Source organism: Heptranchias perlo, chromosome 5 (assembly GCF_035084215.1).
Source record: "Heptranchias perlo isolate sHepPer1 chromosome 5, sHepPer1.hap1, whole genome shotgun sequence".
In the NCBI taxonomy this organism is placed as follows: Eukaryota; Metazoa; Chordata; class Chondrichthyes; order Hexanchiformes; family Hexanchidae; genus Heptranchias; species Heptranchias perlo.
In genome coordinates this window covers 63,555,568-63,569,550 of record NC_090329.1, presented here as the reverse complement: position 1 = coordinate 63,569,550, position 13,983 = coordinate 63,555,568, and the positions used below count along the sequence as shown (strand labels likewise).

The following is a 13,983-nucleotide window of genomic DNA, read 5'->3' as shown; positions in this document are numbered from 1 at the left end:
CCAGACACTCACCACCCTTTGAGTGAAAAAATTGCCCCTCTGGACCCTTTTGTATCTCTCCCCTCTCACCTTAAATCTATGCCCCCTCGTTATAGACTCCCCTACCTTTGGGAAAATATTTTGACTATCGACCTTATCTATGCCCCTCATTATTTTATAGACTTCTATAAGATCACCCCTTAACCTCCTACTCTCCAGGGAAAAAAGTCCCAGTCTGTCTAACCTCTCCCTATAAGTCAAACCATCAAGTCCCGGTAGCATCCTAGTAAATCTTTTCTGCACTCTTTCTAGTTTAATAATATCCTTTCTATAATAGGGTGACCAGAACTGTACACAGTACTCCAAGTGTGGCCTCACCAATGCCCTGTACAATTTCAACAAGACATCCCAACTCCTGCATTCAATGTTCTGACCAATGAAACCAAGCATGCCGAATGCCTTCTTCACCACCCTATCCACCTGTGACTCCACTTTCAAGGAGCTATGAATCTGTACTCCTAGATCTCTTTGTTCCATAACTCTCCCCAACGCCCTACCATTAACGGAGTAGGTCCTGGCCCGATGCGATCTACCAAAATGCATCACCTCACATTTATCTAAATTAAACTCCATCTGCCATTCATCGGCCCACTGGCCCAATTTATCAAGATCCCGTTGCAATCCTAGATAACCTTCTTCACTGTCCACAATGCCACCAATCTTGGTGTCATCTGCAAACTTACTAACCATGCCTCCTAAATTCTCATCCAAATCATTAATATAAATAACAACAGCGGACCCAGCACCGATCCGAGGCACACCGCTGGACACAGGCATCCAGTTTGAAAAACAACCCTCTACAACCACCCTCTGTCTTCTGTCGTCAAGCCAATTTTGTATCCAATTGGCTACCTCACCTTGGATCCCATGAGATTTAACCTTATGTAACAACCTACCATGCGGTACCTTGTCAAATGCTTTGCTGAAGTCCATGTAGACCACGTCTACTGCACAGCCCTCATCTATCTTCTTGGTTACGCCTTCAAAAAACTCAATCAAATTCGTGAGACATGATTTTCCTCTCACAAAACCATGCTGACTGTTCCTAATTAGTCCCTGCCTCTCCAAATGCCTGTAGATCCTGTCCCTCAGAATACCCTCTAACAACTTACCCACTACAGATGTCAGGCTCACTGGTCTGTAGTTCCCAGGCTTTTCCCTGCCGCCCTTCTTAAACAAAGGCACAACATTTGCTACCCTCCAATCTTCAGGCACCTCACCTGTAGCGGTGGATGATTCAAATATCTCTGCTAGGGGACCCGCAATTTCCTCCCTAACCTCCCATAACGTCCTGGGATACATTTCATCAGGTCCCGGAGATTTATCTACCTTGATGCGCGTTAAGACTTCCAGCACCTCCCTCTCTGTAATATGTACACTCCTCAAGACATCACTATTTATTTCCCCAAGTTCCCTAACATCCATGCCTTTCTCAACCGTAAATACCGATGTGAAATATTCATTCAGGATCTCACCCATCTCTTGTGGTTCCGCACGTAGATGACCTTGTTGATCCTTAAGAGGCCCTACTCTCTCCCTAGTTACCCTTTTGCCCTTTATGTATTTGTAGAAGCTCTTTGGATTCACCTTTGCCTGATCTGCCAAAGCAATCTCATATCCCCTTTTTGCCCTCCTGATTTCTCTCAACTCTACTCCGGCAATCTCTATACTCTTCAAGGGATCCACTTGATCCCAGCTGCCTATGCATGTCATATGCCTCCTTCTTCTTTTTGACTAGTGCCTCAATCTCCCGAGTCATCCAAGGTTCCCTACTTCTACCAGCCTTGCCCTTCACTTTATAAGGAATGTGCTTACCCTGAACCCTGGTTAACACACTTTTGAAAGCCTCCCACTTACCAGGCGTCCCTTTGCCTGCCAACAGACTCTCCCAATCAACTTCTGAAAGTTCCTGTCTAATACCATCAAAATTGGCCTTTCCCCAATTTAGAATTTTAACTTTTGGGCCAGACCTATCCTTCTCCATAGCTATCTTAAAACTAATGGAATTATGATCACTGGTCCCAAAGTGATCCCTCACTAACACTTCTGTCACCTGCCCTTCCTTATTTCCCAAGAGGAGGTCAAGTTTTGCCCCCTCTCTAGTCGGGCCATCCACATACTGAATGAGAAATTCCTCCTGAATACACTCAACAAATTTCTCCCCATCCAAGCCCCTAATGCTATGGCTGTCCCAGTCAATGTTGGGAAAGTTAAAGTCCCCTACTATTACCACCCTATTTTTCTTGCAGCTGTCTGTAATCTCCTTACATATTTGCTCCTCAATTTCCCGTTGACTATTTGGGGGTCTGTAGTACAATCCTATCAAAGTGATCTCTCCCTTCTTATTTTTCAGTTCTACCCATATGGACTCAGTGGGCGAACCCTCGGATATATCCCCTCTCACTACTGCCGTGATGTTCTCCCTAATCAAGAACGCAACTCCTCCTCCTCTCTTACCTCCTGCTCTATCTTTCCTATAGCATCTGTACCCTGGAACATTGAGCTGCCAGTCCTGCCCCTCCCTTAGCCATGTTTCAGTAATAGCTATAACATCCCAGTCCCATGTACCCATCCATGCCCTGAGTTCATCTGCCTTGCCCATCAGACTTCTTGCATTGAAATAAATGCAGTTTAATCTCGACTTCCCTTGGTCTTTGCCCTGCTTTCTCAGACCATCTGTCCGGTCATGTTCTGTACACTCTCCCTTACTGCCTTTTGTTTCTGTCACCATTTTATTTCCCACTGACTTCCTGCATCGGTTCCCATCCCCCTGCCACATTAGTTTAATAGCATCTCAGTTTAACATCTCATCCCAAAGACGACATCTCTGACAGTGCAGCACTCCCTTATAGTACTGCACTGATGTTTCAGCCCAGATTATGATTATAATTTGACTGACAGAATTCTATTAACTGTCAAAAAGAGCTTTGATTATCTTTGATTGGGAATTCGCTTGAACAGTTTGGCAACTGAAGTTTGAAAGATCACTGTTATATTGCTACCCATTCAGCCAGACAAACGTGCTTAGGACTTGTACTCAAAATCCAGCAATTATTCTTATTTTAAATGAAGAACAACATGATTTGTTCAAATACTATTTAATAAACACATCAGGGCTGCTAGTGATTTCACTAGTGGTTTTCTAAAACAGTTGTGAAAAATGTCTGTGATTTAATTCCATAGTTAGGAGTTCAGGTGAACTAATAATCTGGGATACCAGCCCAACACTCTTCATGGAACTGAAACTGGAAACTCAACGTTGACAACAGTCATCAGATGTCACTGTTTAGTTCTTATGGATTAATTACCCTCACTGGAATATCTCCATTACCTACAGTAGAACATAAACTACCATTTTGAAGGAGATATGAACAGACATCTTGTCGGATTGAACTATCCAGGTTTAATAGTTTGGTCTTATGCATTACTACTCTACACTCTACAAGAAAAGGACAAATTCATTTTTGCTTTACATATTATTTGGATCAAGGGGGTGGTGCTCTGACAATGCAAGTTCTCTGCATTAATACAAGTTCACAAAGGCAGAATTCTAATTTAATTCCCCTGCCACCTCCCAAAGTTGGCAAGAACTAATGAATTTTCAACAAGTGAGCTGACAAGTACTTTGTAACAGGAAACTTGACAGATACTGCAACCAAATCTATTTTGGTTTGTTAGTACCACGTTTATAATGCCTCGTGGTGTATGATGACTCTGGTTTTGTCTTAGTTCCACCAGCACTGGTTTGCAACAGACCAATCACCGCAGGTCTATTAAAAAAACAATTTGCATGGTACTAGAATAACAGGCCAGCACAGTAAGCAAAGGGAGAAAAGCAAAGGAAAACTGGAAGGGGAAAAAATGATACAATCAGCACACTTTTTTTTAAAAATAAGAGTTTGAGATTGTTCTAAAACACATAATTGAGTAATACTTTATGTAGTATAATCATCCAACAATTACACTTACTTACATTAAAATGTTTTACATCCCTGACATGAAATAAGTACTGAAAGTAACATCAGTTCCCATAGAAATAAATCTGGCAATATATAACAAGCAGGAGCATTGGTTTATGGTGAGTCACAAAGTCAAATTCCATTTCTGTGGAATCTGCGAATCCTGAGATTTTGGCTAGTGTTTTTTTTAATTCGTTCATGGGATGTGAGTGTCGCTGGCGAGGCCGGCATTTATTGTCCATCCCTAATTTCCCTTGAGAAGGTGGTGGTGAGCCGCCTTCTTGAACCGCTGCAGTCCGTGTGGTGAAGGTTCTCCCACAGTGCTGTTAGGAAGGGAGTTCCAGGATTTTGACCCAGCGACGATGAAGGAACGGCGATATATTTCCAAGTCGGGATGGTGTGTGACTTGGAGGGGAACGTGCAGGTGGTGTTGTTCCCATGTGCCTGCTGCCCTTGTCCTTCTAGGTGGTAGAGGGCATGAGTTTGGGAGGTGCTGTTGAAGAAACCTTGGCGAGGTTTGTGGATGGTACACACTGCAGCCACGGTGCGGCGGTGGTGAAGGGAGTGAATGTTTAGGGTGGTGGATGGGGTGCCAATCAAGTGGGCTGCTTTATCCTGATGGTGTCGAGCTTCTTGAGTGTTGTTGGAGCTGCACTCATCCAGGCAAGTGGAGAGTATTCCATCATACGTGTAGATGGTGGAAAGGCTTTGGGGAGTCAGGAGGTGAGTCACTCGCTGCAGAATACCCAGCCTCTGACCTGCTCTTGTAGCCACAGTATTTATATGGCTGGTCCAGTTAAGTTTCTGGTCAATGGTGACCCCCAGGATGTTGGTTGTGGAGGATTCGGCGATGGTAATGCCATTGAATGTCAAGGGGAGGTGGTTAGGCTCTCTCTTGTTGGAGATGGTCATGGCCTGGCACTTGTCTGGCGCGAATGTTACTTGCCACTTATCAGCCCAAGCCTGGATGTTGTCCAGGCCTTGCTGCATGCGGGCACCGACTGCTTCATTATCTGAGGGGTTGCGAATGGAACTGAACACTGTGCAATCATCAGCGAACATCCCCATTTCTGACCTTATGATGGAGGGAAGGTCATTGATGAAGCAGCTGAAGATGGTTGGGCCTAGGACACTGCCCTGAGGAACTCCTGCAGCAATGTCCTGGGGCTGAGATGATTGGCCTCCAACAACCACTACCATCTTCCTTTGTGCTAGGTATGACTCCAGCCACTGGAGAGTTTTCCCCCTGATTCCCACTGACTTCAATTTTACTAGGGCTCCTTGTTGCCACACTCAGTCAAATGCTGCCTTGATGTCAAGGGCAGTCACTCTCACCTCACCTCTGGAATTCAGCTCTTTTGTCCATGTTTGGACCAAGGCTGTAATGAGGTCTGGGGCCGAGTGGTCCTGGCGGAACCCAAACTGAGCATCGGTGAGCAGGTTATTGGTGAGTAAGTGTCACTTGATAGAAATGTCAACGACACCTTCCATCACTTTGCTGATGATTGAGAGTAGACTGATGGGGCGGTAATTGGCCGGATTGGATTTGTCCTGCTTTTTATGGACAGGGCATACCTGGACAATTTTCCACTTTGTCGGGTAGATGCCAGTGTTGTAGCTGTACTGGAACAGTTTGGGTGTGGTTAGTTCTGGAGCACAAGTCCTCAGCACTACAGCCGGGATGTTGTCGGAGCCCATAGCCTTTGCTGTATCCAGTGCACTCAGCCATTTCTTGATATCACGTGGAGTGAATCGAATTGGCTGAAGACTGGCTTCTGTGATGGTGGGGATATCGGGAGGAGGCCGAGATGGATCATCCACTCAGCATTTCTGGCTGAAGATGGTTGCAAATGTTTCAGCCTTGTCTTTTGCACTCACGTGCTGGACTCTGCCATCATTGAGGATGGGGATGTTTGCAGAGCCTCCTCCTCCCATTAGTTGTTTAATTGTCCACCACCATTCACGACTGGATGTGGCAGGCCTGCAGAGCTTTGATCTGATCCGTTGGTTGTGGAATTGCTTAGCTCTGTCTAAAGCATGTTGCTTCCGCTGTTTAGCATGCATGTAGTCCTGAGTTGTAGCTTCACCAGGTTGGCACCTCATTTTTAGGTACGCCTGGTGCTGCTCCTGGCATGCTCTTCTACACTCCTCATTGAACCAGGGTTGATCCCCTGGCTTGTCGGTAATGGTAGAGTGAGGAATATGCCGGGCCATGAGGTTACAGATTGTGCTGGAATACAATTCTGCTGCTGCTGATGGCCCACAACACCTCAGAGATGTTCAGTTTTGAGCTGCTAGATCTGTTCTGAATCTATCCCATTTAGCATTGTGATAGTGCCACACAACACGTTGGATGGTGTCCTCAGTGCGAAGACGGGACTTCAACTCCACGAGGACTGTGTGGTGGTCACTCCTACCAGTACTGTCATGGACAGATGCATCTGCGACAGGTAGATTGGTGAGGACGAGGTCAAGTAGGTTTTTCCCTCGTGTTGGTTCGCTCACCACCTGCCGCAGGCCCAGTCTGGTAGCCATGTCCTTCAGGACTCGGCCAGCTCAGTCAGTAGTGGAGCTACCAAGTCACTCTTGGTGATGGACATTGAAGTCCCCCACCCAGAGTACATTCTGTGCCCTTGCTCCCCTCAGTGTTTCCTCCAAGTGGTGCTCAACATGGAGGAGGACAGTAGGTGGTAATCAGGAGGTTTCCTTGCCCATTTTTGACCTGATGCCATGAGATTTCATGGGGTCCGGAGTCAATGTTGAGGACTCCCAGGGCCACTCCCTCCTGACTGTATATCACTGTACCGCCACCTCTGGTGGGTCTGTCCTGCCCGTGGGATAGGACATACCCAGGGATAGTGATGGAAGAGTCTGGGACGTTGGCTGAAAGATATGATTCTGTGAGTATGGCTATGTCAGGCTGTTGCTCGACTAATCTGTGGGACAGCTCTCCCAATTTTGGCATAGGTCCCCAGATGTTTGTGAGGAGGACTTTGCAGGGTCGACTCGGCTTGGCTTGCCTTTGTCGTGTCCGGTGCCTGGTGGTCCATCTGGTTTTATTCTTATTATGACTTTTTCTAGCGAGATTGTGCAACTGAGTGGCTTGCTAGGCCATTTCAGAGAGCAATTAAGAATCAACCACATTACTGTGGTTCTGGAGTCACATTTATGCCAGACCGGGTAAGGACAGCAGGTTTCCTTCCCTAAAGGATATTAGTGAACCAGATGGGTTTTTACGACAATCCGGTAGTTTCATGGCCACTATTACTGATACTAGTTTTTTTTAATTTCAGATTTTATTTAATTAATTGAATTTAAATTCCCCAGCTGCCGTGGCAGGATTTGAACTCGTGACTCCGGATTATTAGTCCAGACCTTTGGATTACTAGTCCAGTAACATAACCACTATGCTACCGTACCCTATACCCACGTGTGTTGAGGACAGGTTCTAAATTTTACAGGTACTTTAAAAAAAATGCAACATTGTGACATTGTAACACCCCAAAACACTGACAAAGAAACAGAAGAGGCACATTGATTATGAATAGGTTTTAAAAAATTTAAATACCATTCCCAGCCCAAGGAGTACTGGGAGCTACAATCGAAGCAGATAAGTTCCATGCATCAAGTACAGTCTAACAGACAAAATGTTGTGTAGAAAGCACTTGGATATTCTAAGAAGAGGGAAGACCAATGTTTTTCTCGAAAAAGGCAGCTGAACAGAATAGGTCGAACATCCTTACCACAAACTTGGGATGGGAAACAGGCTCAACACAAGGCAACAGCAGCAGGCAGACATAACTCAGGGAAGCAGATAGGACACATGACAAGCAGGCAGAACTTGGCGTGTAAACTAAAGTGGTTAATGTGTGTCTGGGGCTATTTTCTTCTTAATATTTTCTTCTGGTTACGGATTTTCCATATTATACATGTTTCCAGCGAAACCTTTGCACAATTCCTGCACAAAACTGAAAACCTGGGCAGTCGATCATACTCCATTATTCTGTCCATTTTTCCATAGAAAACAAAAACCCTTCTACCTTGGGAATGAGTAATCCAGCAAGTTTGAGTGATAATCCACAAGCAATTATTGGAAAATAACTTGATTCTGTATAATAAAGAATAGTCAACACGGATTTCAGAAGGGAAAGTCATGCCTGACCAACCTTATTGAATTCTTTGAAGTAACAGAAAGAGTAGTCAAGGGTAATGCAGTAGATGTCATATATTTGGATTTTCAAAAGGCCTTCGATAAGGTACTGCATTGTAGACTCATGACTAAGGTCAGAGCATGTGGAGTCAGGGGACAAGTAGCAGAATGGATAGCAAGTTGATTACAAAACAAAAAACAGAGTAGGGGTTAAAGGTAACTACTCAGACTGTTAAAAGGTGGGAAGTGGTGTTCCACAGGGATTGGTGCTGGAACCACTGTTGTTCACAATTTACATTAACGATTTGGATTCGGGAATCGGAAATACAATTTCAAAATTTGCGGACGATACCAAATTGGGGGGTGCAGTTAATACAAAGGAAGAATGCATCAAATGCAAGAGGACATTAATTAACTTACAGAATGGGCATGTAATTGGCAAATTAATTTCAGTATAGATAAGTGTGAGGTGGTGCATTTTGGTAAGAATAATAAGGAGGCCACATACTGCTTGGATAATAAGAGTCTAAACGGGATAAAGGAGCAAAGGGTCCTAGGGGTACAGATACACAAATCATTTGAAGTAGCGACGCTGGTTAATAAGGCTATAAGAAAGGCAAATCAAGCACTAGGGTTCATATCTAGAGGGACAGAATTGAAAAGCAAAGAAGTTATGTTAAACTTGTATAGAACCTTATTTAGACCACACGGAGTATTATGCACAGTTCTGGTCTCCATATTATAGAAAGGGTGCAGAGGCATGGAGAGGGTGCAAAAAAGATTCACAAGGATGATACCAGAACTGAGAGGATATTCTTATCAGGAAAGGATGAACAGGCCGGGGTTCTTTTCTCTAGAAAAGAGAAGGCTGAAGGGTGACCTGATAGAGGTCTTTAAGATAATGAAAGGGTTGATAAGGTAAATGTAGAGAAAATGTTTCCACTTGTGGGGGAGTCCAAAACTAGAGGTCATGAATATAAAATAGTTGCTAATAAATCCAATAGGGAATTCAGGAGAAACTTCTTTACCCAAAGAGTGGTAAGAATGTGGAACGCACTATCACAAGGAGTAGTTAAGGCAAATAGCAAAGATGCATTTAAGGGGAAGCTAGATAAGCACATGAAGGAGAAAGGAATAAAAGGATATCCTGATAGGGTTAGATGAGGTAGGGAGGGAGGAGGCTCGTGTGGAGCATAAACGCCGGCGAAGACCAGTTGGGCTGAATGGCCTGTTTCTGTGCTGTAGTTTCAATGTAACTCAATGTATTATAATTATAGTGTTATAATCTATTTTCAGCTTTGTGGCCTTGAGCATCAAATTTTCCTGTTGTTAGTTAAGAAATCAATCAATGCAATTTAATTTTACTTCTAACCCCATAGAAGTTAACTGATTGATTGTTGGAAACAGGAGTTGTACACCCATCGGATGGAATTTTTTTCATACACAAATGGAACATATTGAAACAACACCAAGAACCCAGTTCGGACTGGTTATAGCACTCAGATTTCAAAAACACAAGTATAATCTTTTGCCTTCTGAACTTACAGTGGGTGATTGATCCATTCTGAACAATCGTCCATCCTTCATCAGCAACAAGAAGAATTGGTTGAATCCTTTCATTATGTTTGTAGTGAAAACGATCTGGGATATCTTCTTTTAAATATACCTTCATGTGACTATCACATTTCGACAGCAATTCATATACATAACTTATGTCTGTTAAAAACAATAAAAATGGAATCACATATTGAATCTTATTTTCAAAACTGACCAAGATGTATGTTAAAGAAAAAGTAACATTGTGTAACTCTACTGATATACTGACTGAGCCTGCCCATGAAAGAGCAGTACAATTGTCACTATAATGCTTGGTTCTTGCCATTACAGCAATATTTGTAGCCATGTGTAGAATATGACTGCAACATGGGCTGTAAAAATCCATCTACAACCCATTATTACCCAAATCTGAGATTTATAATACTTTTAATTGATCCATTACACTTTGAATAATAGTTACTCAAGATTACTCTTGGTCACATTACAGGAAAGATGTGATTGCACTGGAGAGGGTACAGAGGAGATTTACGAGGATGTTGCCAGGGCTGGAGAATTTTAGCTGCGAGAAAAGATTGGAATGCACTGCCCGAGGGGGTGGTGGAGGCAGATTCAATCATGGCCTTCAAAAGGGAACTGGATAAGTACTTGAAAGGAAAAAATTTGCAGGGCTACGGGGAGTGGGACTAGCTGGATTGCTCTTGCATAGAGCCGGTGCGGACTCGATGGTCTGAATGGCCTCCTTTCGTGCTGTAACCTTTCTATGATTCTAAGTTTCTGATAAAATTCATTTGCATAATCACAAATGTTAAATCTTTCATGAACCAGCGCAATCAGGCAGCAGAATAGAATGTAATCATTTATTTCTTTTTTTCCATTAAAAAGTATTCCTTGATATATTTAAGAGTGGCAACCTGGTCCAGTTTTATTAATCCAGCTGAAAATGGGATTATCAACAAAAATAAGAATTTTTAATAAGAGTGACCAGTCTTCCACCTATGGGTAACCTATTTTAAAATCACTGCAAATGACTTTAAGAAACTATATTTAACCATGTACTAGTTTTGTTGGTATACACTAGTCAGTTTCTTAGTAAATTAAATATCTTTTGATATGAAAAAACTTGGTAAATGTGCCTACTGCTGCCTGTGTGTCTAAGAAAATGAGCACAATTTTCCCAAGGATGGGTGAAACTAGAACTAGGGGGCATAATCTTAGAATAAGGGGCTGCTCTTTCAAAACTGAGATGAGGGGAAACTTCTTCACTCAGAGGGTGGTAAGTCTGTAGAATTTGCTGCCCCAGGAAGCTGTGGAAGCTACATCATTGAATAAATTCAAAACAGAAATAGACAGTTTCCTAGAAGTAAAGGGAATTAAGGGTTACGGGGAGCTGGCAGGAAATTGGACATGAATTTTGATTTGAGGTTAGGATCAGATCAGCCACGATCTTATTGAATGGCGGAGCAGGCTCGAGGGGCCGATTGGCCTACTCCTGCTCCTATTTCTTATGTTCTTACTTTCTCACAATTTGAAGAGTCTTCCCGAATCAGTGCAGTCGGCAGAATTTCGCCTGGGGCGTGGCCAGTTTTGTGGGCAGGGCCTGATCTGGCGAATTGAATCTTAAACCAGTGTAAAAGAACGCGGAAAATATGAACATAAGTGATTTTTGCCATAACTCATGTTTAAAATTCCCCGATCTTTTCGCTGGTCGGCTGATTCCACCCGGATTACACTGATATTATTGGTGTAAACGAGTGAAATCTCTATCCCCTTAAATTAAAAAAATTGGTTGTTCGGGACCAATCTCAGCCAATAACAAAAAAGTACTGCAGATGCTGGACATCTGAAACAAAAACAGAAAAATGCTGGTAACATCTTTGCCACCTGACCTGCTGAGTGTTTCCACCAATGAGTAATTATCGTATAAACACTAAAGTAGCTGAACCACCAAACCCACATAGCTTGCCTTTACCAGCATTGATTCAGAGCCCTGTCAGTCAAACATTGAACAAACAGATTAGTAAAAGCTGCAGGCAATCAGATTGCCAGGAACAGAATGGTCACATGATCTCCACTGACAAACGAGACCACTTAGAAGTGCCATAATGTTTGAAAGATCAAATGATCAGTATTGGTCAGTAGTACATGCCAGTTTTTAAAATATATTATATAGATACTTGGGGACAGTTCTGTTCTGACATGCAGTACTATCATGTAGTTTATGTGCAATGTATCCACAATGAAGAATTAATAATTGGAACATGATCAGAAGTGTTAGCAATGTAACACTAGAATTAAGACATCAAGAGACTATTATACAATTTCAATTCTTATTTGGATTAGGACATGGGTTTTCAAACTGGGGTTTATGAGGGAATCACAGGATGTCTATGAAGTTGATTTCTGCCTATCATTATACTCCTGTATTTGTTGATTTACTAACATATTTTGGTTACTGTATGCTCATAAAATGAATTTTCTGCTATGATAGTTTTCCTTTAAACTGCACAGTCTTTCAAAAATTACCACATTGAGGAGGTCCCACACAGAAAGTTTTGAAAACCTGTTGTTGAGAATATCAAAAGCAAAATACTGTGGATGCTGGAAATCTGAAATAAAAACAGAAAATGCTGGAAATACTCAGCAAGTCAGGCAGCATCTGTGGAGAAAGAAAGACCTTTCGTCAGAACTGGAAGAAGTTAAAGATTTAACAGTTTTTGAGCAAGTTCCGAGCCAGGGAAAGGGGGGGGCGGGAGGTAGGAAAGAACAAAAGGGAAAGTCTGTGATAGGGTGGAGGGCAGGAGTGATTAAATGACAAAAGGGATGATGATGGTAATGGAACAAGTAAGGAAACAAAAGCTGGGTCTATAGGAGCTGTAAATGGCAACAGCAGAATCATTACCAGCACCTGCTGTCCAAAAAAATGGGAGCAGTAGTTATGATCTAAAGTTATTGAACTCAGTGTTAAGTCCGGAAGGTTGTAAGGTGCCAAATCGAAAGATGAGGTGCTGTTCTTCGAGCTTCCACTGAGCTTCATTGGAACAGCTAGGAGGCCATGGACAGAGAGGTTAGAGTGGGAGTGGGACGGAGAATTAAAATGGCAAGTGACCGGAAACTCAGGGTCACGCTTGCGCACTGAATGGAGGTGTTCAGCAAAGCGATCACCCAATCTGAGTTTGTTCTCTCCAATGTAGAAGAGACCGCATCATGAGCAACGAATACAGTATACTAAATTGAAAGAAGTACAAGTAAAGCTGGAAGGAGTGTTTGGGGCCCTGGACGGTGGGAAGGGATGAGGTGAAAGGGCAGGTGTTGCATCTCCTGCGCTCGCACGGGAAGGTGCTGGAGGAATGGGAGTGGGTGTTGGGGGTGATGGAAGAATGGACCAGGGTGTCGTGGAGGGAACGGTCCCTTTGGAACGCTTAAAGTAGAGGGGAGGGGGAAGATGTCTTTGGTGGTGGCATTACGCTGAAGTTGGTGGAAATGGCGGAGGATGATCTGCTGAATGTGGAGGCTGGTGGGGTGGGAGGTGAGGACAAGGGGGACTCTATCATAGTTCTGGCAGGGAGAACGTGCGAGGGCAGAAGTGTGGGAAATGGGACTGACACAATCGAGGGCCCTGTCACCTACAGTGGAGGGGAATCCTCGGTTGAGGAAAAAAGAAGACATATCGGAAGCACTGGTGTGGAAGGTGGCATTGTCAGAACAGATGTGACAGAGATGGAGAAACTGGGAAAATGGAATAGAGTCCTTACAAGAAACGGGATGGGAGGAAGTGTAATCAAGGTAGCTGTGGAAGCCAGCGGGCTTATAGCAGATATTGGATGACAGCCTATCCCCAGAAATGGAGATAGAGAAGTCGAGGAAGGGATGCGAAGAGTCGGAGATGGACCATGTGAAGGGGAGGGAAGGGTGGGAATTGAAAGCAAAGTTAATGAAATTTTCCAGTTCAGGGCAAGAGCAGGAAACGGCACTGATACAGTCATCAATGTACCAGAAAAAGAGGTAAGGGAGGGGACTGAAAAAGAGAATGTTCCACGCATCCCACAAAAAAGGCAGGCACAGCTAGGACCTAAACTGGTTCCCATAGCGACACCTTTTGTTGGAGGTAGTGAGTGGAGTCAAAGGAGAAGTTCAGCCAGGCGGAGGAGGACGGTGATGGATGGGGACTGGTTGGGCCTCTGTTCAAGGAAGAAGCGGAGGGCCCGCAGGCCGTCCTAGTGGTGGATGGAGGTGTCTTTTAATCACTCCTGCCCTCCACCCTATAATAGACCTTAGAAT

The 13,983-nt window shown here is 43.7% G+C and overlaps 1 protein-coding gene across 2 annotated transcripts in view; it reads right to left on the bottom strand.

Annotated features, from left to right (window-relative positions):
• The window catches only part of enpp4 (ectonucleotide pyrophosphatase/phosphodiesterase 4), a 38,230-nt gene that overhangs the window by 7,809 nt on the left and 16,438 nt on the right, over window positions 1-13,983 (bottom strand). For both annotated transcript variants that reach the window (XM_067984488.1, XM_067984487.1), the window contains exon 3: window positions 9,694-9,864. In XM_067984488.1, the coding sequence (XP_067840589.1) occupies window positions 9,694-9,864 (171 nt within the window). The remainder of the gene's footprint in view (window positions 1-9,693; window positions 9,865-13,983) is intronic.